Source organism: Podarcis tiliguerta (assembly GCF_965153285.1).
Source record: "Podarcis tiliguerta genome assembly, chromosome: 18".
NCBI lineage: Eukaryota > Metazoa > Chordata > Lepidosauria > Squamata > Lacertidae > Podarcis > Podarcis tiliguerta.
Window position 1 is genome coordinate 7202518 of NC_139551.1, and position 27443 is coordinate 7229960.

The 27443-nt window shown below is 47.7% G+C and overlaps 1 protein-coding gene across 1 annotated transcript; it reads right to left on the bottom strand.

Annotated features, from left to right (window-relative positions):
- Positions 1–17734: 17734 nt before the first annotated feature.
- LOC310668527 (uncharacterized protein) lies at positions 17735–27443 on the bottom strand. The gene is made up of 3 exons (XM_083421915.1): positions 26794–27443; positions 22641–22813; positions 17735–18450 (listed from the first exon to the last, which is right to left on the bottom strand). Exons 1-3 carry the CDS (start codon positions 27103–27105, stop codon positions 18153–18155), a joined length of 783 nt encoding a protein of 260 aa, XP_083278041.1. The 5' UTR covers positions 27106–27443; the 3' UTR covers positions 17735–18152.

The following is a 27443-nucleotide window of genomic DNA, read 5'->3' on the forward strand; positions in this document are numbered from 1 at the left end:
TTCTGGCTTCCGTCTCATTTTACTTGTCTGGGTTTGTTTTGCCTGAGCAAGGAGCAAGTATGGTGGTCTCGCTAACCATTGGGCCGTACTGCCCGCTGGCTGCACACTTGCAAACACCCACCCATAGCCTGGAACCGGAATGCACAATGAATTGCAGCAGCTGGTGAGAACAGAAGCCTCTTGGCTTACGTATTACAGAATCATAGAATCGGAGAGTTTGGAAGGGACCCGAGGGTCATCTAGTCCAACCCGCTTCAAACCCCTGCCATCTCCATTCATTCATACCTCTCCACTCTGGCCGGCTCCCAACGGAATATTAAAACACACTAAAACATCAAACATTCCCTAAACTTCCCTAAACAGAGCTGCCTTCAGATGTCTTGTAAAAGTCAAGAACAGTGGTACCTCAGGTTACAGATGCTTCAGGTTACAGACGCTTCAGGTTACAGACTCCGCTAACCCAGAAATAGTACCTCGGGTTAAGAACTTTGCTTCAGGATGACAACAGAAATCGTGCTCTGGCGGCACAGCAGGAGGCCCCCTTAGCTAAAGTGGTACCTCAGGTTAAGAACAGCTTTAGGTTAAGAATGGACCTCCGGAATGAATTAAGTTCTTAAACCAAGGTACCACTGTAGTAGTTTTTATTCTCTTGCCATTTGATGGGAGGGCGTTCCACAGGGCGGGCACCACCACCGAGAAGGCCCTCTGCCTGGTTCCCTGTAACTTGGCCTCTCGCAGTGAGGGAACCGCCAGAAGGCCCTTGGCGCTGGACCTCAGTGTCCGGGCAGAACGATGGAGGTGGAGACGCTCCTTCAGGTATACTGGGCCGAGGCCGTTTAGGGCTTTCAAGGTCAGCACCAACACTTTGAATTGTGCTCGGAAATGTCCTGGGAGCCAATGTAGGTCTTTCAGGACTGGTGTTATATGGTCTCGGTGGCCACTCCTAGTCCCCAGTCTAGCTGCCGCATTCTGGATTAGTTGCAGTTTCCAGGTCACCTTCAAAGGCAGCCCCACGTAGATCGCATGGCAGTAGTACAAGCGGGAGATAACCAGAGCATGCACCACTCTGGCAAGACAGTCTGCGTGCAGGAAGGCTCTCAGCCAGCATACCAGGTGGAGCTGGTAGACAGCTGCCCTGGACACAGAATTGACCTGCACCTCCATGGACAGCTATGAGTCCAAAATGACTCTTAGGCTGCACACCTGGTCCTTCAGGGGCACAGTTACCCCATTCAGGACCAGGGAGTCCCCCACACCAGCCCACCCCATCCCCCATAAACAGTTATTATTATTGCCTCACCGGTTAGGAACATAGCTGTCAAGTGTCCCTTATTTGAAGGGACAGTCTCTTATTCCAGCGCCATGTCCCGCTGCTATCCCTTATTGATGGATGTCCCTTAAATGATGTCCCTTAAATTTCAGAGGAAGCAGCTCCTCTCCCTCCCTCCCTGCCGGCCAGGGAGGAGGGAGGCTCCAACTGTGTTGCTTGGCTGTGTTGCTCACCCAATAAGAAGTCTAAGAACGACCAGGGGGTGGAGCTTGCATGCCTTGTGTGTGGCTAGTTAATGCAAGCTGAGGGGGTTTTTGAATGCTGGACGCCATTTTGTTGCACGTGCTGCTGCAAACTTTGCAGTGCAAAGCCAGGCCGGGGAGCCATCTTAAGTTGAGGCTGCATAGGCCTTGTGGTACATGTGATTCAGATTCTATTCAGCTGAACCTCTGGTTACAAAGTTGGTTGGACAGTGTTCTCGAAGCTACCAGCATGAGTTTGACCAGACTGCAGGAGGACAGGAAGACTGGAGTGCCTGGAACAGGTGAGGCTGCAGGTCCCTTATTTTGGCTGCTGGTCCCATATTTTCAAGGCCGCTGGTCCCTTATTTTCAAATCTGCAAGTTGACAGCTATGGTTAGGAATGCGCCTTTTTCCATCTGTTGGAGGGTTCCAGTTCATGGGGAATGTCTGGTACCCCTTGGCAAATTGTGGAGGTGCTTCTAAGCGGGTCATTCTCCTGCCTGTCACGGTCTTTGTCATGAGCCATGCTGGAAATGAACTAGTTCAGTGTTTTCACGGAATTAAAAAATAGTACTTCTTTACACGGAGGGACACGGGTGGCGCTGTGGGTAAAACCTCAGTGCCTAGGACCTGCTGATCGTAAGGTCGGCGGTTCGAATCCCCGCAGCGGGCTGAGCTCCCATCGTTCGGTCCCAGCTCCTGCCCACCTAGCAATTCGAAAGCCCCCCTAAGTGCAAGTAGATAAATAGGTACCGCTTTATAGCGGGAAGGTAAACGGCGTTTCCGTGTGCGGCGCTGGTGCTGGCTTGCCAGAGCAGCTTCGTCACGCTGGCCACGTGACCCGGAAGTGTCTTCAGACAGCGCTGGCTCCCGGCCTCTTGAGCGAGATGAGCGCGCAACCCTAGAGTCGGACGACTGGCCCGTACGAGCAGGGGTACCTTTACCTTTACCTTTTACTTCTTCACAGAGGGATGCGGGTGGCGCTGTGGGTTAAACCACAGAGCCTAGGGCTTGCCGATCAGAAGGTTGGCGGTTCGAATCCCCGTGATGGGGTGAGCTTCCGTTGCTCGGTCCCAGCTCCTGCCAACCTAGCAGTTTGAAAGCACCTCAAAGTGCAAGTAGATAAATAGGTACCACTCTGGCGGGAAGGTAAACGCCGTTTCCGTGCGCTGCTCTGGTTCGCCAGAAGCGGCTTAGTCATGCTGGCCACATGATCCGGAAGCTGTACGCCGGCTCCCTCGGGCAATAAAGCGAGATGAGCGCCGCAACCCCAGAGTTGGCCACGACTGGACCTAACCATCAGGGGTCCCTTTACCTTAATTCTTCACACAGCACATATGAGCCAGAAGTTTTACTTTGGGGAATTATAGGGACAGAAGTACATAAATTGTATAGAAATTTATTTATGCATGCTACTACAGCAGCAAGAATGCGTCTCGCCGCAAAATGGAAAGAATCAGAAGTCGCAGCAAAGGAAGAATAGATACAAAAACTTACGGGAATATGCAGAAATGGCGAAACTCACCGGAAGAATAAGAAATCAAGATAAGAAACTTTTTTTTATAAAAGAATGGAAATGGCTTATTGAATATTTACAGATAAATTGCAAACATAAAAACATTGGCAGGATTAGTGTAATAACATGCAGTTTTGTAAGAGTAAAGTAGATAATTAAACGAGCAAATTAAATTAATTTGGATATGCAGAAGATATTTAAAAAATTAAGGAACCGCAGAAAGAGGGGGAGAGAAACCAAATTTTAAATGTTCAAATGATTGTAAAGCTAATGAAATGTATAAACCTGAAAAGTGTAAATAAAAACTTTATATTAAAAAAAAATGTGGAGGACTCTCCCTTCACTGCAGGTTTCAAAGCAGAGGTTGGGTGGCCATCTTTCAAAGAATGTTTCAGCTGAGATGCCTGCATTGCTGGGGTCAGGCCGGATGACCCCTGGGGGTCCCTATCATTCTGCGAACTATGGAACTCGCTCCCACAGGAACGGCCACCAGTTTGAATGGTCTCCAAAGATGGTTGGACAAATTAAATGCGGGAGAAGCCTATCTACGGCTACAAGCCACAACGGCTACACTCTTCCCTTCGCAGAAACGTTTCTGAATATCCGTTGCTGTAAACCGCAGGAGATAAACTGTAAAACTGCGTACAGTGGTACCTCAGGTCAAGTACTTAATTTGTTCCAGGGGTCCGTACTTAACCAGAAACTGTTGTTAACCTGAAGCGCCACTTTAGCTAACGAAGCCTCCTGCTGCTGCCGCGCCGCCGGAGCACGATTTCTGTTCTCATCCTGAAGCAAAGTTCTTAACCTGAAGCACTATTTCTGGGTTAGCGGAGTTTGTAACCTGAGGCATATGTAACCTGAAGCGTATGTAACCTGAGGTACCACTGTAATAAAGAAATAAAGAAAAGACCAGAAAAAAAGAAAAAAAACAGAAGCATTTTTTATTGGGAATTTTAGGTACAGAAATACCAAAGGAGCAGAAAATACTCTTTTTATGTACGGGACGACAGCTGCACGAATACTTTTGGCCCAGAGGTGGAAAGAAGATAAAGTCCCGACCAGAGAAGAATAGCTGTTGAAAATGATGGACTATGCTGAAATGGCAAAAATGACCAGGATGATTAGAAACTTTAATAAGGAACAGGGGAAAATTATAAGTTACCTTGGAGAACACGGTAAAAAACTAAAAACTTTGATAGGATCATAACAACACTTGTAATGTAAAAAAGAACTATGGTAAAAATGGAATTTTAAGAAGAAATGGAGACTATTATAAGATGCAGTTGAAAAAAAGATTGACAATGGAACCCCTTTAGGGAAGTCTGAGGATTCGTGGAATCCTATATGTTTATGATTATGATTACTGTTTGAATATAAATGTAAACTAAAACTGAGTAATTTAAAAAATAAAATAAAAAGGAAAGGAAAGATTGGGAGGGGACGTCAACAGAGCAGCATCGCTCAAGCCGCCTTAACCTCGGCACTGGAAATAATAATAATAATAATAATAATAATAATAATAATAATAATAATAATAATAATTTATTTATACCCAGCCCATCTGGCTGGGTTTCCCCAGCCACTCTGGGCGGCTTCCAAAAGAATATTAAAATACTGTGATACATCAAACATTAAAAAGCTTCCCTAAACAGGGCTGCCTTCAGATGTCTTCTAAGAGTCTGGTAGTTGTTGTTCTCTTTGACATCTGAAGGGAGGGCGTTCCACAGGGCGGGTGCCACCACCGAGAAGGCCCTCTGCCTGGTTCCCTGTAACTTGGATTCTTACGGCCAGAAGGCCCTCGGAGCTGGACCTCAGTGTCCGGGTAGAACGATGGGGGTGGAGACGCTCCTTCAGGTATACTGGACCGAGGCCGTTTAGGGCTTTAAAGGTCAGCACCAACACTTTGAATTGTGCTCGGAAACGTACTGGGAAATGAGGCACGTTTTTTTAAATCTAAAATGTACAATCTGTTATTATATTGGGAAACAAAAGACAAGCTTGTCGAAGCTTCTATGACACCTTGGGCAATAGATATAGGACAGGGGTCTGCAAACTTTAAGACAAAAAGAGCCACTTGGACCCGTTTCCGGAAAAAAAACAACTGGGAGCCGCAAAACTTGTCATTATAAAAATAACTTTTTTGTCACTTTTTATTATTTCTTTGTTTGACCCCTCAGAATTACTCCTCCTCATAGAAATAAACATTAAATTAACAAGTTACCTTTTTTGTGTGTGTGTGTGTTCTTCACTCCCCTTCAAAACAGTGACCAGCGTACATGCCCCCTTTCAATGCAGTGACCAGCGTACATGCCCCTTACAGTGTAGCGGGCGGGCAGGAAGGTGACGTCGGGACGGTGCATGACTAACGCACGCACCGCCCCCATGCGATGTCACAGCCAGTACAGCGCCTGCCACAGTGGGGAGTGTCGGGGCACACAATGCGCCTCCTCCCCTCGCTAGTATCTGGCCCGGAGCAGCGGCAAAGGTGTAAAAGAGCCACATGCGGCTCCGGAGCCGCGGGTTGCAGACCCCTGATATAGGACCTAATATAGATTTTGATCTCTGGGGAAACTTTAGAAGAGCCATCTGAAGCTTGCAGCACGTTATTCTCTGAAGGAGAAGGATTTGAAAATTATTCACAAGTGGTATTTAACTGTGAGTAGGCCTGCTAAGATGTATATGACTGAATCAGGTAAGTGCTGGAGATGGAAACAGGCTGAGGGAACGTTATTTCATATGTGGTGGGCCTGTAAAAGGGTAAAAGAGTATTGGGAAATGATATATAATGAATTGAAAAAAATGTTCAAAAGTACTTTAAAAAAACACACCAGAGTCCTTTTGGTTGGGGATAATTCAGATGGAAATTCTCAGGTGTCAAAAAGGGTTATTTATGTATGCCACTACTGCGGCCCATGTTTTGTTAGCCCCAAAATGAAAAACGAGCGAGGTCCCAACCAAAGAAGAATTGCAACTTAAACTGATGGAATATGCGCAGCTTGCAGACTTAACATACAGAATAAGAGAACAAGAAGAACATAGGTTTAGAGAAGGTTGGAAAACGTTTATTGAATATATTTGGGCGGGGGGGGGACTGCGTACACCTGAAAAGGTGGGCAGCATTAAGATAAATTCAACAGTGTAAATAAGTTTTGATGGATGCAATAATGGAATACAGGATGGTTTATTTAGTTTTTGGGAAATACACAAGGATTCATGATATGCAAAATGAATCGGAAAGAGAAGACGGGAAGTCGTTGATATTCTGAACGACCTGAAGGAGCGTCTCCACCCTCATCGTTCTGCCCGGATGCTGAGATCCAGCGCCGAGGGCCTTCTGGCGGTTCCCTCATTGTGAGAAGCAAAGCTACAGGGAACCAGGCAGAGGGCCTTCTCGGTGGTGGCTCCTGGCCTGTGGAACGCCCTCCCACCAGATCTCAAATAGAAAAATAACTACCAAACTTTTAGAAGACATCTGAAGGCAGCCCTGTTTAGGGAAGCTTTTAATGTTTGATGTATTACAGTATTTTAATATTTTTTTGGAAGCTGCCCAGAGTGGCTGGGGAAGCCCAGCCAGATGGGCGGGGTACAAATAATAAATTATTATTATTATTCTAAGGATGTTTAAACGAGTACAGTGGTACCTCTGGTTGTAAACAGGATCCGTTCTGGAGGCCCGTTCGCAACATGAAAAGCCCACAACCTGAAGCGCTGTATCTGCATAGGTGCACGGCACGATCTGGCGCTTATGCGCGAAGCGCGATTTAGCACTTCTGGGCATGCACGAGCGGCGAAACCCGGAAGTAACCCTTTCCCGTACTTCCGGGTCACCGTGGGACGCAACCTGAAAAAACGTAACACGAAGTAAAAGTAACATGAGGTATGACTGTATTTTGAATTGTAAAATAGAAAATTTAATTAAAATTTTATATATATAAATAATGGGACGCGGGTGGCGCTGTGGATTAAACCCCAGAGCCTAGAACTTGCCGATCAGAAGGTCGGCGGTTCGAATCCCCGCAATGATGGGGTGAGCTCCCATTGCTCGGTCCCTGCTCCTTCCCACCAGCAGTTCGAAAGCACGTCAAAGTGCAAGTAGATAAATAGGTACCGCTCCAGCGGGAAGGTAAACGGCATTTCCGTGCGCTGCTCTGGTTCGCCAGAAGCGGCTCAGTCATGCTGGCCACATGACCCGGAAGCTGGACGCCGGCTCCCTCGGCCAGTAAAGCGAGATGAGTGCCGCAACCCCAGAGTCGGCCACGACTGAACCCAACGGTCAGGGGTCCCTTTGCCTTTATGTATATACATAAACCGGAGGAGGAAAGAATTGCTGGACTAGATGGGCCCTTCGTCTCATCCCGTAAGTATCTTCCTACATTCTATATGCATCTTATATATAGCTCAGAACTTGCAAAACCTGCGTTTTCCTTTTATTATTGGGCCGGGCGTCATGCCAGGGCCAATATCTTTGCGCACACCCACCCCAGGTCTTAAAGGAGCTTTCCTGGCGCTCGTCACCCTAAGCCGCTTGGCCACGGTGGCGCGAAGTTAGCGCAACTTGATGCTGGATTGGAGACACACGGGCTGGCTTCTAATCTGTCTTTTGCGCGGATTATAACCTGCGAGACTCGGCTAATGCCGGCGCTCACAGCAGGCTAAGGAGCCCGGATAGGGACGCCTCCGGGGTGCGGGAGGGAGAGATGCAAGCTGTCGCCTAGGAAGGCTTGCCAAAGCAGATGGTGACAAATTGGAGGAGGAGGAGGAGGAGGGGGCGAGGGCCCTGGCCCCATTTGTGTGCGCAAAAGACGCCAAGGCATTTGGCACCGAAAGGACAGGCACCCCAGACAGTTCAAAGCACTACGATCCCACTTGAAATAGCATTCAAAATCCTGGGAAGGGTAGGTTTCCTTGAGGGCGCAGAGAGTTGTTAGGGAATTGTGCCCGACCCCCCAATTCCTCTACAATTCCCCAGAGTTCCCTGGGAAGAGGGGATTTGTTGTCAAACCACTCTGGGAAGTGTAGTTCTGTGTCTCTTAAAAACATTTTGTGGTCCCCATCCCCCCCCCCCCCAGTTTCTATTGTGTTTTAATCTTTATTGGTTTTTAAAACGCATCACCGTTCTCTTTCTCCATCAGAAAGGTACGCAAAAGAAATACTGGATTGTTGGGAATAAAGTAACGTTGCCTAATGAAGTATGGAGACTTACCTCCTGGGGGGAAAAAACATTTTGGGCTCTTTTGGGGAGGGAGGGAGGGCAGGATATAAATTTAACAAACTTTATTTATTTTATTCTGGTTATTGGTTATTTGTTTTGTTTTTGTTTTTTTGTAAATATATCCCGCTTTTCATAAAAAACCTCAGAGTGGTTTACAACAGTTGTGCATTAAATCATACAATAAAAACTATAGATAGATATAGACAGATATAGATAGATAGATAGATAGATAGATAGACAGATAGACAGATAGACAGATAGATAGATGATAGATAGATAGATAGATAGATAGATAGATAGATGATAGATAGATAGATAGATGATAGATAGATAGATAGATAGATCTATACATGCACACACACTTAAAATCATAAATCAGTTAACATTTGTGGAAGGGTGTACAGCATTTTTCACTTGCCTGCATAGTTTTCAGCAGGCATATACTGTAAAAGTTCATAGACTCATAGAATCATAGAGTTGGAAGAGACCACAAGGGCCATTGAGTCCAACCCCCTGCCAAGCAGGAAACACCATCAGAGCACTCCTGACATATGGTTGTCAAGCCTCTGCTTAAAAACCTCCACAGAAGAAGACTCCACCACACTCCTTGGCAGCAAATTCCACTGTCGGACAGCTCTTACTGTCAGGAAGTTCTTCCTAATGTTTAGGTGGAATCTTCTTTCTTGTAGTTTGGATCCATTGCTCCGTGTCCGCTTCTCTGGAGCAGCAGAAAACAACCTTTCTCCCTCCTCTAGGTGACATCCTTTTATATATTTGAACATGGCTATCATATCACCCCTTAACCTCCTCTTCTCCAGGCTAAACATGCCCAGCTCCCTTAGCCGTTCCTCAAGTTGGCACAGAAGGCTAAATCTCTAGTGGCAGAGCATTCCACAGGCCTGTGCCAACGATTAAAAGGTTTCTTGTTGTCAGATCCTACCGCTGTTAACAGTGCCATAGCATGATGCTGAGCTTAGGTTATGCCTTCTTGGTTTCATCTGCACGCAGAATAAATGAGTCAAGTCAGAAGATAAAGTGTTCTTGGCTTGGTGTCCCCTCATCCTTGGTCAAAATGCACGTTGCACCCGGGGACTACGAGATGTTCCAGCATTCCAGGCCACACAAAATGTTTCGGTGGCAAGCGGTGGCGCTGTGGGTTAAACCACAGAGCGTAGGACTTGCCGATCAGAAGGTCGGTGGTTCGAATCCCCGCAATGACGGGGTGAGCTCCCGTTGCTCGGTCCCTGCTCCTGCCAACCTAGCAGTTCGAAAGCACATCAAAGTGCAAGTAGATAAATAGGTACCACTCCAGCGGGAAGGTAAACGGCGTTTCCGTGCGCTGCTCTGGTTCGCCAGAAGCAGCTTAGTCATGCTGGCCACATGACCCAGAAGCTGTACGCCAGCTCCCTTAGCCAATAAAGCGAGATGAGCGCCGCAACCCCAGAGTCGGTCACGACTGGACCTAATGGTCAGGGGTCCCTTTACCTTTATTCCTAGCAAGGCTGCACAAGGCCAGGCTGTGCAAAATTTACTGTATTTTTTGCTCTATAAGACTCACTTTTTCCCTCCTAAAAAGTAAGGGGAAATGTGTGTGCGTCTTATGGAGCGAATGCAGGCTGTGCAGCTATCCCAGAAGCCAGAACAGCAAGAGGGATTGCTGCTTTCACTGCGCAGCGATCCCTCTTGCTGTTCTGGCTTCTGAGATTCAGATTATTTTTTTTTCTTGTTTTCCTCCTCCAAAAACGAGGTGCGTCTTGTGGTCTGGTGCGTCTAATAGAGCGGAAAATACGGTAGATTGCGCCCAGTGCTGGGAGGCCTGCAGCTGATGCTTTTGTGCTTATAATAACAGCAGGGCTGAGCAACCTTTTCAAAGATAATCATAGGGGCATCTAGTCCCACCCCCTGCAATGCAAGAACCACAGCCCAAAAATCCCTGACAGGCAGCCACCAAACCTCAGTTTAATAACCTCCAGCGAATGAGAGTCCACCGCCTTCAGAGGTAGTCTGTCCCACTGTCAAACAGCTCTTAACCCTCATAAAGTTCTTCCTAATGTTCAGCCAGAATATGTTGTTGTTGTTTAGTCATTCAGTCGTGTCCGACTCTTCGTGACCCCATGGACCAGAGCACGCCAGGCACTTATGTCTTCCACTGCCTCCCGCAGTTTGGTCAGATTCATGTTTGTAGCTTCGAGAACACTGTCTAACCATCTCGTCCTCTGTCGTCCCCTTCTCCTTGTGCCCTCCATCTTTCCCAACATCAGGGTCTTTTCCAGGGAGTCTTCTCTTCTCATGAGGTGGCCAAAGTATTGGAGCCTCAGCTTCAGGATCTGTCCTTCCAGTGAGCACTCAGGGCTGATTTCCTTAAGAATGGATGCGTTTGATCTTCTTGCAGTCCATGGGACTCTCAGGAGTCTCCTCCAGCACCAGAATTCAAAAGCATCCATTCTTCGGCGGTCAGCCTTCTTTATGGTCCAGGTCTCACTTCCGCACATCACTACTGGGAAAACCATAGCTTTTACTATACGGACCTTTGTTGGCAAGGTGATGTCTCTACTTTTTAAAATGCTATCTAGGTTTGCCATTGCTTTCCTCCCAAGAAGCAGGCGTCTCTTAATTTCGTGGCTGCTGTCACCAGAATATCTTTTCTTGTAATTTGAATCCATTTGGATCCTACCCTCTGGAACAGAAGCAAGCTTGCTCCACCTTCCATGTGGCAGCCCTTTAGATGTTGGAAGACAGCTATCCTATCGCATTTCGGTCTCCTCTATTCCAGGCTAAACATACCCAGCTCCTTCGACCGTTCCTCATCAGGCTTTGGTTTCCAGACCCTGGATAATTTTGGTCACCCTCTTCTGCACACCTTCCAGCTTGTCTCATAACCTGGCCTCTTTGCCCACTGTGCTGCCCTTTCTACCCTGCCAGGTTGTATGTTTCCGAGCACAATTCAAAGTGTTGGTGCTGACCTTTAAAGCCCTAAACAGCCTCGGTCCAGTATCCCTGAAGGACTACTAGTCCCGTTTAGACTACTGCAATGCGCTCTATGTGGGGCTCCCTTTGAATGTGACCTGGAAACTACAACTAATCCAGAATGCGGCAGCTAGACTGGTGACTGGGAGCGGCTGCCGAGACCATGTAACACCAGTCCTGAAAGCCCTACATTGGCTCCCAGTACGTTTCCGAGCACAATTCAAAGTGTTGGCGCTGACCTTGAAAACCCTAAACAGCCTCAGCTCTGTATACCTGAAGGAGCGTCTCCGCACCCATCGTCCAGCCTGGACACTGAGGTCCAGCTCCAAGGGCCTTCTGGCGGTTCCCTCCCTGTGAGAAGTGAGGTTACAGGGAACCAGCCAGAGGGCCTTCTCGGTAGTGGCGCCCGCCCTGTGGAACACCCTCCCACCAGATGTGAAGGAAATAAGCAGCTACCTTCTCTTTAAAAGACATCTGAAGGCAGCCCTGTTTTGGGAAGTTTTTAATATTTAATGCTGTATTGTTTTTAACACTCGATTGGAAGCCGCCCAGAGTGGCTGGGGAAACAGAGCCAGATGGGCGGGATATAAATAATAGATGATGATGATGATGATGATGATGATGATGATGATGATGATTAGGGCAGGCTCTTTCTAGGACCTGAGTGCGCTTAACTGCTAAGGCAAACTGTCCAACCTGTGGGTTCTGTGGGTCCACAAACAGCGCACCTGTGCATCCAGTTGAAGTCCCCAGTTTGTCCCTTGCAGCTCCCTGACATTACAAGTAGCCATAACACTTTCACGCATGGAACAGATACTCGAGAGTGGCTTGGTCAGGCATGAGCTTCAGTACCCTGGAGAGCTCCTGCAGACCACTTTGCTCTGACTCCATCTAGCGCAGGTGTGTGGGGACCTTTAGCCCTCTGCAGGTTGAACTACAACTCCCATGATTCCTGGCCATTGGTTGTGCTTCCCGGAGCTGCTGAGCATTGTAGTTCAGCAGCCTATAGAGGGACAATGGCTCTCCACCCCTGGTCTACTCAGTGTTTCCCAAACTTGGGTCTCCAGCTGTTTTTGAAGTACAGTTCCCATCATCCCTGACCACTGGTCCTGCTAGCTAGGGACGATGGGAGTTGTAGTCCAGCTGGAGACCCAAGTTTGGGAAGCACTGGTCTAAAGGAATTAGTTAAAGCTTGCTCTGTCTTCCATGTGACAGCCTTTGAGATACTGGAAGATGGCTATCGCACCACCTCTGAGTCTCCTCTTTTCCAGGCTAAACATACCCAACTCCTTCAACCATTCCTCATCAGGCTTGGTTTCCAGACACTTGATCATCTTGATCACCCTCTTCTGCACACCTTCCAGCTTGTCAACATCCTTTTAGAATGGTGGTGTCCAGAACTGGACACAGGACTCCATGTGTGGTCCGGCCAAGGCAGAATAAAGTTGACCTGTTCCTTCCTCACACTATATTTTGTTGGTGGGCGAATCTGTCATTTTTTAAAATTTCTTTCTCTCTGACATTTTCAATATCAGTTTGTGAATTATTATTTTTCAAGTCTTCATGAACATTCAACAGCATTCTAGTCTGAATCGGATTTTGTTTGTATGCAGATGTGCCTAACAGGCACATTTTTGGGCACAGCAATTTCCCGGAATTACGATGCGTTTTTTAAATTTTTGTTTGCAGTGAAACTTGCACAGTTTTTTGCACGCCCTTTTAGCACATGCTTTCCCCCCTGCCTGTCACTCGGCTGGGTTGCAAAAAATCAGAGAAGTGTGAATTTTGAAGGGTGCCTGTTTTTCTGTTGGCGTCTTGTTCTGGAAAGTGCATTTCCTGTACGTTCACCTTTAAATGTGAATCAGTCCCTGGTTCGGATCGCAGTTAAGAGATGGAAGTGAATTCTTGAAGTAAGAAATTTTATTAGTTTTCACAATTTCAAAACACACAAACATACATACATACATACATACATACATACATCCTATTTAGATCTTGGTAACATTATTAAGTGACTTCCTCAAATCCCCTTGTTTGAATTTCATTGTATCTCATTTTTAACAGTTTTCCAAAATCGATTTTCTCAAAAAAATAACTTGGTCACTTAACCTCTTTCATTCTTTCTAGTTTGACATTAAACATCTTAAATCTTATCCTTACATATTTAACTCCTAAACCTATCTATCTATTTGCAAGCTCTTCCAAATAAGTTATCTTAACATATTTAACTAAGTAGTCTTTAAATTTCTTCCATTCTTCCTGGTACTCCTCCTCCTTCTGGTCGCAGCTCCGAAAAATCCATCATCTTCATCTGCCAATCTTCCATTGTTGGTATTTCTTGTGTTTTCCGATTCTTAGCTAATAAAATTCTTGCTGCAGCATACAAAAATAATTTAACATCTTTCTCAGGCATTTCCAAATCTATTATTTCAAGAAGAAAGGCCTCTGGTTTCTTAGTAAATGTATATTTCAACATTTTTTCCCCAGTTCATTTTAAATCTTTTCCCAGAAGTCTTTCACCTTGGGACAAGTCCACCACATATCACAAACTTGACATGAGCCAACAGTGTGACGCGGCAGCTAAAAAAGCCAATGCAATTCTGGGCTGCATCAATAGGAGTATAGCTTCTAGATCAGGGGAAGTAATAGTGCCACTGTATTCTGCTCTGGTCAGACCTCACCTGGAATACTGTGTCCAGTTCTGGGCACCACAGTTCAAGAAGGACACTGACAAACTGGAACGTGTCCAGAGGAGGGCAACCAAAATGGTCAAAGGCCTGGAAACGATGCCTTCTGAGGAACGGCTAAGGGAGCTGGGCATGTTTAGCCTGGAGAAGAGGAGGTTAAGGGGTGATATGATAGCCATGTTCAAATATATCAAAGGATGTCACATAGAGGAGGGAGAAAGGTTGTTTTCTGCTGCTCCAGAGAAGTGGACACGGAGCAATGGATCCAAACTACAAGAAAGAAGATTCCACCTAAACATGAGGAAGAACTTCCTGACAGTAAGAGCTGTTTGACAGTGGAATTTGCTGCCAAGGAGTGTGGTGGAGTCTCCTTCTTTGGAGGTCTTTAAGCAGAGGCTTGACAACCATATGTCAGGAGTGCTCTGGTGGTGTTTCCTGCTTGGCAGGGGGTTGGACTCGATGGCCCTTGTGGTCTCTTCCAACTCTAAGATTCTATGATTCTATGATATGATAAAAGGTACCCTCCTTTTCTTTACATTTCCAGCATAGATTTTCACTGTTGTGGTAAATCTTTGCTAACTTTACAGTGGTCAAGTGCCATCTATACATCACTTTCATTATATTTTCCTTTAACATTGTACATGCAGTAAACTTGACCCCTTTTCTCCACAACCTTTCCCAATCTTCAAACATTATACAGAGGTACCACGGGTTAAGTACTTCGTTCCGGAGGTCCGTTCTTAACCTGAAACTGTTCTCAACCTGAAGCACCACTTTAGCTAATGGGGCCTCCCGCTGCCGCCGCACCACCGGAACACGATTTCTGAAGCAAAGTTCTTAACCTGAAGCACTATTTCTGGGTTAGCAGAGTCTGTAACCTGAAGCGTGTGTAACCTGAAGTGTCTGTAACCCGAGGTACCACTGTATTATGTCCCACATAAGAGATAGAAGCGAATTCTTAGGTCTGTCTGAACGCCTCTTGTGGGAGAATCCCATTCAGCGACTTCCTTTTCTGCCATCTACCTGACATGTTTCTGCTTCAACCCTGACCCCCCCAGCACCTTCGGCTGTGTTGTTATATTAGCTTTACACCTTTTTCGGTGCAAAGGGCAAATGACAACGTTAAAAGATTAGTTTGTGTCATAAGCTTCCTATTTTTCGAGGCCGCTACAAGATTTAGGGGAGCTTATCTGGTGGGATTAAAAGCCAATGTTATCTTCCTTAATGCCACTTAGTGGCCTAGATCCGAGATTTTCATTAAACAGCATCAGGAACAATTAGCAGGCAAGCAATTAAGGCCAGGCCTTGCGGGTGTATGTGTTTTTAAATAAAAACGAAGGCTTAGGCAATCAAGCAAATCGATTTCTGCTTTAGGTCTCCAACAACGTCCCCCCGCTTCCCCCCAATGTAAATTGGGAGACTGAAACTAAGCCCCATATGTATTTGTACCTTGTGGGTCCAATGCGTGCAAAATGAAACAAAAGGTTCAGAAACACAGTTAAATGATATACAGTGGTACCTCTGGTTGCGAAGGGGATCCGTTCCGGAGCCCCGTTCGCAACCTGAGAGGAACGCAACCCACGTCTGCGCATGCGCGGGTTGTGATTCACCACTTCTGCGCATGCGCATGATGTCACTTTGCACGTCTGTGCATGCACGAGCGGCGAAACCCGGAAGCAACCCTTTCCGGTACTTCCGGGTTGCCGCAGGACGCAACCTGAGAAGACGTAACCTGAACCGAACGTAACAAGAGCTATGACCGTAGACAACAACAACCCAACAACTGTTACTTTGGACACGGTTTATTGTAACAGAATCACAGAATTAGAGCTGCAAGGGACCCCAAAGGTCATCCGGTCTAACCCCCTCCCCCTGCAATGTAGGAATCTGTTTGCCTGACATGGGACTCAAACCAATGGCCCCAAGATTAAGAATCTCATGCTGCTTTGAGGAAAGGTTGAAGGGACTTGGTGTACTCTGTCTGGAGGTGAGAAGACTCCGAGGGTAAGGATGACAACACAATTCAGAACCCCTTTCCCATTTACCGTATTTTTCGCTCTATAGGACACTTTTCCCCCTCCAAAAATGAAGGGGAAATGTGTGTGCGTCCTATGGGGCGAATGCAGGCTTCAGGAAGCTATCTGCAAGTTCCCGCCGGGCTCCCTAGGCTTGCGGATAGCAGCTTGCATCCCGAAGCCTGGGGCGCGCTGAGCAGCCTGTTCTGGGGGCTGGGGTCGGAGGAAGCTCAGGCTTCCCCCACCCAAGCCCCACTCCTGGGGGCTAAATAATTCCCCCCTTTATCCCCCCCCCAAATACTAGGTGCACCCTATGGGCCGGTGCGCCCTATAGGGCGAAAAATACGGTGTTTTATTTTACTGCAATACTTGGGGTTTTACCTGACTTAAGCCATATTCAGAGCAGAGCAAATGAAATCAATGGGTTTGATTGACGAGCATGAATTGAAAAATCAGTGGATGCCAGTCACACCCATTGTTTTGACTGGACCACTTTGGGGGGGGTAGTGGACGGGGAGCTATGTTGTGGCTGCTCATCAGGCTCGTAATTAGAGGGAATGAATTCCTCCGGCAAGCAAATAACTTTTAATTCTCCCACCCCCACCCCAACTTTCATGGTATCTAGAAGCACAAAAGCTCCCCAACTTATTTATTTCTCTTCAGTTCCTTACCCCTCTCTCGTTTGCAATTCCCAAACCAATTGCTGAGAAAACATTACCTTCCGCCTGCAAATTTCATCCACTTCTGATCCACTTCGCCTGCAAATTTCATCCACTTCTGATCAAACATTTAGGTGTTTTTCTTTTAAGGCTCTCAGCACAAAAGCCCCTGAGCCTTGTCTACCTGTAATTTGCTCTATCCATTCTGGAGGCTTGGTAATTGCTTCTGTCAAAATGTGGGGGGAGTTATAGCCTCCCCCACCCAAACGTTGCCCAATAGTGATTTGTGGGAGAACAAAGCAGACCGGGATAGAGTCTGAATGAGTCTCGCACGGAAGCAGTGGCGTAGCGTGGGTTGTCAGCACCCGGGGCAAGGCAAGTAATTTGCGCCCCCTAACCCGGGGCAAGGCAAGTAATTTGCGCCCCCCCCCCCCGCTGCACTGTCCCTCCCCCAGATAGTCCCTCGCTCTCTCTCCGCACCGCACCGCACACCTGGCACCCTCCCCTCCACAGTGGGCGGCGACCCGGCGGCTCGGATCGGATTCTCACAGCCAGCACTGCAGTGAGAGAGAGTGAGTGAGCCAGGTAGGGGCAGAGAGCTGCGAGTGCGAGCGCGCCCCCCCCCAGATGTTGCGCCCGGTGTGGCCTGCCCCCCCGCACCCCCCACGCTACACCACTGCACGAAAGCAGCCTGTTTTCGGAAGCGACAACCCTGCAGTCAGGGCACAACACTATGCATGCACACCTCACAAACCTCTTTCCATCCTTTCTCTAGGCAAGAAAGAAGCGTAATCCTGGTTCAATGACATTCCAGCCAGGAAAAGGGATCTGAGGGGTCTGCAGAGCACGGCCAGTGTGAGGTGTGGCCAAGTCAGGGTGTGTGTGGCCTGCGGCGGGGATGTGCATGTTGCAATTTACAGTTCCTGACTTGCATGCATGAAAGGGTTAACTGGAGCCCTGCGCTCAAGTTACCCAAGTGGGAGTGGCTTAGGCTCTCAGCAGCCTCTGGCTCCTCTTCCTCAGTCTTTTACAAGCCAAGTGAACTGAAACTCTCAACAAATGAGATTTTACAGCCTGCATCTTTGCTAACCAAAAGTTTGCGCGATCCTTTTTTTGTAAGGAAACCATGTGCTTTCCCCATTTAATTAATTTGAAAACTTTTTTTTATGATTCATTTCACTGCCAGCAGATAGAGATATGTTTGATGCAACATGTGGGGACTTTGTGAGTACAACATTCAATTTTGTTGTTGTTGTTGCAAAGTTAAGTGTCTGTGATTTATTCTAGCCTAAGCCTTTTTTTGTGAGGATTTTTTGTTTAAAGATGGGCAACGGCAGATGCAAATCTAACCAAGATTTAATGTGCTGGGAGCAATCGCCATTATGCTTAACTCTGGAGAGTAGGAATATCTCCTCCAAACCTCTCTCTCCAACAATGTGGCCTGAGGAGAATCCCGAGGGCTGAATAGACAGGAGAAGCTTTCAGCCCAGGCCTCTTCTAGAGAAGCAGCACCTAAAAAGAGTGTCTTTTCCATGAACCATCTCCGACGCAGAGGCTGATGATGGACCCAAGCTGGAGAAGGCGTCACGGATTAGCGTGGGCCAGGATGGGCGCGATCGGCAGCTGCGGTCTGCTCCAGGCCGCCCAGTTCAGCCTCTTCTCAGCCTGGGATTTCTCCTTCCCTCCTCCGGAGAAGAAAGGGTGAGGCCAGGAGACAGCCGAGGGCAGCAGAAGAGGAGGGAGCCCGGGCGGGCAAGGTGGAGTCATGCCAGGGAGGCTGGCGTGGGCATATGGAGGGCAGCAGAGGCAGTAGCGGCCCGGGGAACAGCAACTGAGTCCATAGAAAGCATATGGGTGGTAGTAGCCGAAGTTCACTGCCATCCTGGAAGGAAGAGGAGCAGGGACCAAAATTCACATTTGCAGGAAACAGACCATTGGTGGGACAGCTTTGTGTTTATATCTACCCTTGGTTCTCAAACTCCTTGGTGCTCAAACAACTTGGAACCCACACATTGCAAACCCGGAATTGGGTGTTCCGGTTTGCGAACATTTTTCGGAAGCCGAACAAGCTCTGTTTTGAGTGTTACGCTTCCGATTTGAGTGCGACGCTGAGGTCTGTCTGCTTTTGCTATTTATTTTGAGGTTTTGCGGCTATTATCTTTTGTGACTGCGTGGAACCCAGTTCAGCTACTGATTGATTTGACTGTGTGACTGCAGTACATTGTTTATTGCTTTCATTTGATGGTCTCGTCAGATAGTGAACTTAACGTCAAGTTGCTGTTTTAGGGATTGTTTTTAGAAGTCTGGAATGGATTAATCCATTTTGCATGACTTTCGATGGGAAAGCATGCCTTGGTTTTGGAACGGAGTTTGAGAACCAAGTTGGTTTGAGAACCAAGGTACCACTATATTTATTTATACGCTGTTTCATAGAAACGTAGAATTGCCATCGGGTCCAACCCCCTGCAATGCTTGAACCAAAACACCCTGAGATTAAGAGTTTCATTCTCTGCCTTTTCTCCGCAGATTGATAATGAAAGAGACTTATTGTTTCCCAAGTTTTCATACATACATTAGTTGCGTTTCCATACCACCTTTTTCTCCCATGGAGTTCAAGGTAGCTTACATCGTTCTTCTTTCTCCTCAATGAATTCCACTAAACAACCTTGTGAGGTAGATTGGGCTGAGGGCCAGTGACCGGCCTCCAAGTTCACCCAGGCAGTTTCACGGCCAAGTGGGGATTTGAATCCTGTTCCTGTTCCGACCCTCCAACCCAGGGGTCAGCAAACTTTTTCAGCTGGGGGCCGGTCCACTGTCCCTCAGACCTTGTGGGGGGCCGGACTATATTTTGAAAAAAGAAGAAGAAAAAAGAACAAATTCCTATGCCCCACAAATAACCCAGAGGTGCATTTTAAATAAAAGGACACATTCTACTCGTGTAAAAACATGCTAATTCCCAGACCGTCCACAGGCCGGATTTAGAAGGCGATTGGGCCACATCCGGCCCCCGGGCCTTAGCTTGCCTACCCATGCTCTAACCACTACGCTACACTGCTATTTAGAATAGTGGTTCCAAGGATTCTTTGGGAGAAAGCATGTGCTTTAAGCGTTACTGTGGATTAATGGTTATCTCCCACTTGGACTACTGCCATGCGCTCTACATGGGGCTACCTTTGAAGGTGACTCAGAAACGACAACTGATCCAGAAGGCGGCAGCTGGACTGGTGACTGGGAGCGGCCGCCGAGACCACATAACACCAGTCCTAAAGGACCTACATTGGGTCCCAGTACATTTCCGAGCACAATTCAAAGTGATGGTGTTGACCTTGAAAGCCCTAAACCGCCTCGGCCCAGTATACCTGAAGGAGTGTCTCCACACCCATCGTCCAGCCCACTGAGGTCCAACTGCAAGGGCCTTCTGGCGGTTCCCTCCCTGTGAGAAGTGAGGTTACAGGGAACCAGACAGAGGGCCTTCTCGGTAGTGGCACCCGCCCTGTGGAACGCCCTCCCACCAGATGTGAAGGAAATAAGCAGCTATCTTCTCTTTAAAAGACATCTGAAGGCAGCCCTGTTTAGGGAAGTTTTAAATATTTAATGCTGTATTGTTTTTAACACTCGATTGGAAGCCAGCCCAAACTCTGAGGTCCGTCCAGCCCGAACTCTGAGGTCCAGCTCTGAGGGCTTTCTGGTGGTTCCCTTACTGAAAGAAGTGAAGTTACAGAGAACCAGACACAGGGTCTTTTTGGTAGTGGCGCCCGCCCTGGGAATGCCCTCCCGTCAGATGTCAAGGAGATGAGTAACTATATAACCTTTAGAAGACACCTGAAGGCAGCCCTGTATAGAGAAACCTTTAAATGTTTAATGCATGGGTAGGCAAACTAAGGCCCGGGGCCATATCCGGCCAAACTGCCTTCTAAATCCGGCCCACAGGTGGTCTGGGAATCAGCATGTTTTTACATGAATAGAATGTGTCCTTTTATTTAAAATGCATCTCTGGGTTATTTGTGGGGCCTGCCTGGTGCTTTTACAAGAGTAGAATGTGTGCTTTTATTTAAAATGCATCTCTGGGTTAGTTGTGGGGCATAGGAATTTATTCATTCCCCCCCCCCCTTCAAAATATAGTCCGGCCCCACGCAAGATCTGAGGGACGGTGGACCGGCCCCCTGCTGAAAACGTTTGCTGACCCCTGGTTTAATGTTTTATTCTGTTTTTGTATATGTTGGAAACCACCCAAGAGGGACTAGGGCAACCCTGTCAGATGAATGGGGTACAAATAATATTATTATAAAATTATAATTAAAGAAGAACCCCACGGGCATATCCACAGCCCACATTTAAAGCATAGGACCTCCGCCCAAAGAATAATGGGAACCGTAGTTTCCCCTTCGCAGAGCTATAGTTCACAGTATCCTTAACTAACGACAGACCCCAGGGATCTTTGCAGAAAGCTGCCTGTCATTCTGGACTCACAGCTGTCCATGGAGGCACAGGTCAATTCTTTGTCCAGGGAAGCTGTTTACCAGCTCCATCTGGTACGCAGAATGAGACCCTACCTGCCCGCAGACTGTCTCGCCAGAGTGGTGCATGCTCTGGTTATCTCTCACTTGGACTACTGCCATGTGCTCTCTGTGGGGCTACCTTTGAAGGTGATCTGGAAACTACAACTAATCCAGAATGTGGCAGCTAGACTGGTGACTGGGAGCAGCCACCGAGGCCATATAACACCAGTCCTGGAAGACCTACACTGGCTCCCAGTACGTTTCCAAGCACAAGTCAAAGTGTTGGTGCTGACCTTGAAAGCCCTAAATGGTTTCGGCCCAGTATACCTGAAGGAGCGTCTCCACCTCCATCGTTCTGCCCGGACGCTGAGGTCCAGCTCCGAGAGCCTTCTGGCAGTTCCCTCGCTGTGAGAAGCCAAGTTACAGGGAACCAGACAGAGGGCCTTCTTGGTAGTGGCACCCGCCCTATGGAACGCCCTCCCACCAGATGTCAAAGAGAAAAATAACTACCAAACTTTTAGAAGACATCTGAAGGCAGCCCTGTTTAGGGAAGCTTTTAATGTTTAATAGGTTATTGTATTTTAGTGTTTTTTTGGAAGCTGCCCAGAGTGGCTGGGGAAACCCAGCCAGATGGGCGGGGTATAAATAATAAATTATTATTATTATTATTTAAATGTCCTGTAAAGGCCGGGCAGTGGGCGGACATGACTCGGCCTCCGCTGGGCCACAAGCCCGTGTGATAACAGACCTTGGCGCCACGACTGAATGGCCCTCGCCTTTTCCTTACCCAACCCCGAAGGGAGAAAGCAGAGCAGGATAGCAGGTCTTTCCTTTGGTTCTGAAGAGGTCAAGCTGAGGTCAGCCGGAGGGCTAAAGGTCTTATCCTTCCCATGAGTATTGGAGGGTTAATAGAGCCCATTAAAGGATAGGATGAGTAGGGCTCATTCTGCATATGGCGCATGGAGAACCAAGGGGGGGGGAGGGATAAATGGGGGATTTGTTTGGCGCAAGAGCATAGCTGTCAACTTACAGATTTGAAAATAAGGGACCAGCAGCCTCGAAAATAAGGGTTCAGCAGCCAAAATAAGGGATTTTCCGGGCACAGGTATGTTCAACTTCTGAGCCCCTCCGAGCCAAAGGCAGAAAGCCCAGCCAGCAGCCGAACAAAGCCTCAAGCAGTGGTTCCCACAGCGCAGCAACCCGGCAAAGGGGATGCAGCAAGGAAAACCACCGTCACCTCTCCGCTGGGAAGCGCTGAGCAAAGGCCAGTCCCCAGGCAACGCGGCCGATTTGATTGGCACAAGGCATGCAAGCTCCACCCCCCCAGTCGTTCTTAGACTCCTTATTGGGTGAGCAACGCAGCCAAGCAACACAGTTGGAGCCTCCCTCCTCCCTGGCCGGCAGGGAGGGAGGGAGAGGAGCTGCTTCCTTTGAAACCCGGGAAATTTAAGGGGCATCATCAATAAGGGACAGCAGTGGGACACGGCGCTGGGATAAGGGACTTTCCCGCCAAATAAGGGACAGTTGACAGCTATGTGCAAGAGCAGCGTCAAAGCCGCGGGGGGCCTCTCACCTGCGGATCCTTCGCCGCGCTCTCCGCCGGTGGTAATCTCCCTTGGAGAAGTCTTCCAGGTTGGCCGGGTGGATGGCCCAGTAATGGCCTTTCCCGTTGTCGCTGCGGCCCGCTTTGATGAAGCACTCGTTCAACGACAGGTTGTGCCTCACGCTGTTCCGCCAACTCTTCTCCTGCACGTAAAAAAACGGGAAAAAGAGGGGTGTTGGGGGATCATTCGGTTTGCCACCGAAGGGTTAACTCCGCCGCCAAAAATGGGGGTTGCCAGGGGGTGGAGGTTTTGCTTAGGAACCAGGCAGAATGGCAGGAGGGAGTTCTGAGGGAGTTTCGCCTCTGTATGTTTGGCTGGACGTCTCCCTGCTATGAACAAGGCTTGGAATAGGTAAAGGTAAAGGGACCCCTGACCATTAGGTCCAGTCGTGGCCGACTCTGGGGTTGCGGCGCTCATCTCGCTTTACTGGCCGAGGGAGCCGGCGTACAGCTTCCAGGTCATGTGTCCAGCAGGACTAAGCTGCTTCTGGCGAACCAGAGCAGCGCATGGAAACGCCGTTTACCTTCCCGCCGGAGTGGTACCTATTTACAGTTGTACCTCGGGTTGAATACGCTTCGAGTTGAGCGCGTTCGACAACCCAGAAGTAACGGAGCGCAATCCAGAATAGGGCACGGCTGGCTGGCTGGCACCCTAAACAGGAGAACTCCAGACTGCAACATTTTGTTGCAGATCCCACTATTCAATGTAATGATTTAACCGATTTAATAAATCATTCAATAACAACGTAATAAATATCAAATGTTTGTCTTCAGACAGGCCTTCAGCTGATTAACATTCTACGGCTTTTAAAATGTTCTTTGTGGGATTGGTTTGTTTTTGTTTTATTATATATTTTGTATTCTCGTTTTGTATTTTTTCTGTTGTGAACCGTCCTGGGATCTTCAGATGAAGGGCGGTATACAAATTTAATAAAACAAGCAAAAAAACCAACCAACAATAATAGCCTAACTCCAAACCTTGCTTGCACAATCAGGCAATGTCTTTATTATCAATCAAAAACCTTGTTTATTTACTTTAATCTGATTTTTACTTGTTGGAAGTAGCATGCATGTATTAGTCCCCTATTTACCCTCAAAACTTCCCGCAGGCAACTGTCTGGTGGCAACTGAGATAAATCGGTGGCGAGCTTTTGGTTTACTAGCCACTTGAAGCTTCATTGCCAACTCTCGAAATATTACTAGTGATACCCTGTTCCCCAAGGTCAACTTGTTGCGGTCCTTGGGTCATTAGAGTGGCCCCAGAACTTGCCATGGTTAAAGCTATGGTTTCCCCAGTAGTGATGTATGGAAGTGAGAGCTGGACCATAAAGAAGGCTGATCGCCGAAGAATGGATGCTTTTGAATTCTGGTGCTGGAGGAGACTCTTGAGAGTCCCATGGACTGCAAGAAGATCAAACCTCTCCATTCTGAAGGAAATCAGCCCTGAGTGCTCACTGGAAGGACAGATCCTGAAGCTGAGGCTCCAAGACTTTGGCCACCTCATGAGAAGAGAAGACTCCCTGGAAAAGACCCTGATTTTGGGAAAGATGGAGGACGCAAGGAGAAGGGGACGACAGAGGATGAGATGGTTGGATAGTGTTCTTAAAGCTACAAACATGAGTCTGACCAAACTGCGGGAGGCAGTGGAAGACAGGAGTGCCTGGCGTGCTCTGGTCCAGGGGGTCACAAAGAGGCGGACACGACTAAACGACTAAACAGCAACAACAGAACTTGCCGCGGTCTGGCAAGACTTAATAGAGGCAGACATATCTGTCAGTTTGGGTTTCTCTCAGCTTCTAATTCCCTCCTACTTTTGAATTCTGCTGCAATTTCCAAGAATAAAGTCCTCAAGAAAATACGCTAACATTTCAGTGCAAATTTCTCCAAATGAACAACATTCTTGGCTGCTGTTTAGACTGCTGTACAAACATTTGCAAGCAGCTCCCCCTAATTATAATGCATCTTTGTGTGTTATTTTCATGAATTTTACGCACCCATTCCTCTAAGGCATGTCTCTTTGCACCACGGAATCTGGAGAAGCATGGATTTCGAAGGATAACTCTGTTTCGGCTCAAAAAAGGTGGGAGTTTTGTAGTAGTTTGTTAAATTGCAGACGGAATCAACGTTCTCCCCGCGAGTCTAGCAAAGGAAGCTCTCTAGACTTAATGCTTGCAAGTCAGAAGCTCAAAAAGGGAGTAAATAGGAAAGTAAATTTCTACCCTCTGCAGGAGAGCTACTTGAGAGTTACGGCTGTTTGGCAGGAATCTCCTGTAATGTTTTGAGCTTCTGTCCCGAGCCCTAGGGATTTCTGCTGAGATATCCCCGGACCAGAGTGAGAAGAGAACTGCGTGTTAAAAAGGCCAAGAAACTGTGTCACTGGCGTCCGACGTCCCAGTCTCGTGAAAAGGACGGCCACTTACGCATCGCCAAAAGGGAGGGGGAAAGAGGGTGCTGATTTGCATATATTTTGCATGCTATATGCATGGGGCACATTTGGAAATAAGAACTCAAAACGGAAACAGGTACAATGGGTGGAATCCAATGCTAGTAGGTCTGTTGAAATCAATGAACATGGCTAATCTAGATCCATTAATTTCAGCAGGACTAGTGTTACATACAGTGCCGGATTTAAGTGTAAGCTAAACAAGCTATAGTTTAGGGCCCCACTCTCTTGGGGACCCCCCCCCCAAAAATATACTTCTTCTTAGTTATATTTCACTATTAATATACTTCTTCTTAATTGTATTTCAGTTCAACAATTACTTTGTTAAAATACATATTCTGTTACGTGCAAATGGCTTGAGATACCTATGAGGTCCATAAATTACCACATAGCATATATTCAACACACAAAAAAACCCAGCGGCAATTTGTTGTTGACAAAGGACAGCTGGACATATAAAGGGCCCCATTACCTTCAGTAGCTTAGGACCTCATCAAACCTATATAATAATAATAATAATAATAATAATAATAATAATAATAATATCTTTATTGTCATTGCCCCCTTCAGGGACAACGAAATTACTTGACTGCTCCATAAAAACACTAATTAAACAATACAGTATAATACAGCAAGGGAGATTAGATGACTTTCAAAGTCCGGGCTTCCCATTCAGGGCCGAGATCGCTCTGGAGAAGAAGCTGTTCTTAAGACGGCTCGTTCTTGTCTTCATCGTCCTGTATCTCCGTCCCGACGGCAAGAGCTCGAAGAGACAGTGACCAGGATGCGATGGATCTTTTACTATGTCCAGTGCCTTCCTATGGCACCTTGTGGCATAAATCTGCTCTAAGGTGGAGAGTGGGCAGCCAACAATGCTCTCTGCTGCCTTAACAACCCAGCACAACCCCATCCTGTCCTGGGTAGTACAGCTTCCGTACCACACACATAAGCCATAAGTGAGCACGCTCTCAATGGCACAGTGATAGAAGGCAAGCAGCAGTTTCTGCGGAAGATAGTTTTTCCTTAGTATTCTCAAAAAGTACAGTCTCTGCTGCGCCTTCTTCACAAGCCCCCTTGTGTTGACACTCCAGGACAGATCCTCTTGTAATTCAATATAATTTAATATCCGGCCCCAGTTGGATACAACCCATTAAACCTCGTCATAATGCAGGGGAGGGTGACTAGATCATATGTATGCTTCCTCAGCCTTCTGTGGGGCTAACTGTCAATGGACCATTTCATGAACCTTAGATGTTTTTTTATCTCTTAACTGGACCGGAACGGGACAGCCCTTCCTCTTCAGACAGAGGACTGTTCTCGGAGACCTGCCAACTAGCAGGACTGTATAAGGCAAGGGCCGCAATTTGGTGGTGGAACCTCTACTTTGCATGCAGAAGGTTCCACCAACAATCCTCAGCAGGTAGGGCTCTGGCCCGAAAACCTGGAGAGATGGACAATACTGAGCTTAGATGGACCAATGGTCTGTGTCGCGAAAAGGCAGCCTCCTCTGGGGTCCTATGACTCTCGGCCACTGTACCCTGGAAGAAACCAGCCATGTCCTCACCCACCAAGTTGGCTTGCTCAATGGACAAGGGCTCTAGGTTGGGCGAGTCTAGAAGGTGGTTCAAGGCCCCAAGGTGACGACCCATGTTCTCCAGGGTACCTGTTGGTGGAACTCACCTTGTTTTTGAAGTACGGGTATTTATCCATAATCCACTGGTAGATATCGGACAGCAAAAGCTTCTTCTCCGGCGAGGAGAGGATGGCGGTCGAAATGAGGGCGATGTAAGACTGGTTGGGTTTGTCCAGAAGATCTGGAGGTACGTGAGGTCCAGGTTGCTCTGTCTCCGCGACGCCTCTCCCTTCTGCCCTCGCTTGTTCGCCCCTCGGGTCTGGATCCCTGCGGGGTGGTTTTCTGTTCTCGAAAAGGAGGTAGTCAATGGTGAAGGAGATGTTAGGCTTCTTCTGGACCTCTGCCTCTGCCCTTTCCATGGCGGACGCAACTTGGGGTGCCCTTGATCTCAGCTCATCTTCACCGGTCCTGGAAGTCCAGCAAGGTCCAGGAGCTGCGTTGGGGCAGCGGCGGAAACAGAAGCGTCTCCCGAGGGCTGGGCTTGTAATTAGTGCAGATTACAGGGTTTGCTAATTGTGTTTTCACAAACGGGCTGCCTCCGCAAAGCAGCCTGTTTATCTGGCAAAGACTTAGCTTTAGCAGGATTTGGCATCTAAGCCTAATAAATACATTGATTAATCCGCTCGGGATACAGGAATTCTGAGCTGGGTTTACCAACAGGTTGGCGGCAGCTGGAGGAGACGGGGCGGGGGGTCAG

Excerpts from the sequence above, each read along its gene's own strand:
- LOC310668527 (XM_083421915.1), bottom strand. The coding sequence starts at position 27,105 with ATGGAAAGGGCAGAGGCAGAGGTCCAGAAGAAGCCTAACATCTCCTTC. Across the intron at positions 22,814-26,793 it reads ACCCGTACTTCAAAAACAAG|GAGAAGAGTTGGCGGAACAG; the intron begins GTGAGTTCCACC and ends TTTTACGTGCAG. Across the intron at positions 18,451-22,640 it reads GCGCGGCGAAGGATCCGCAG|GATGGCAGTGAACTTCGGCT; the intron begins GTGAGAGGCCCC and ends TCTTCCTTCCAG.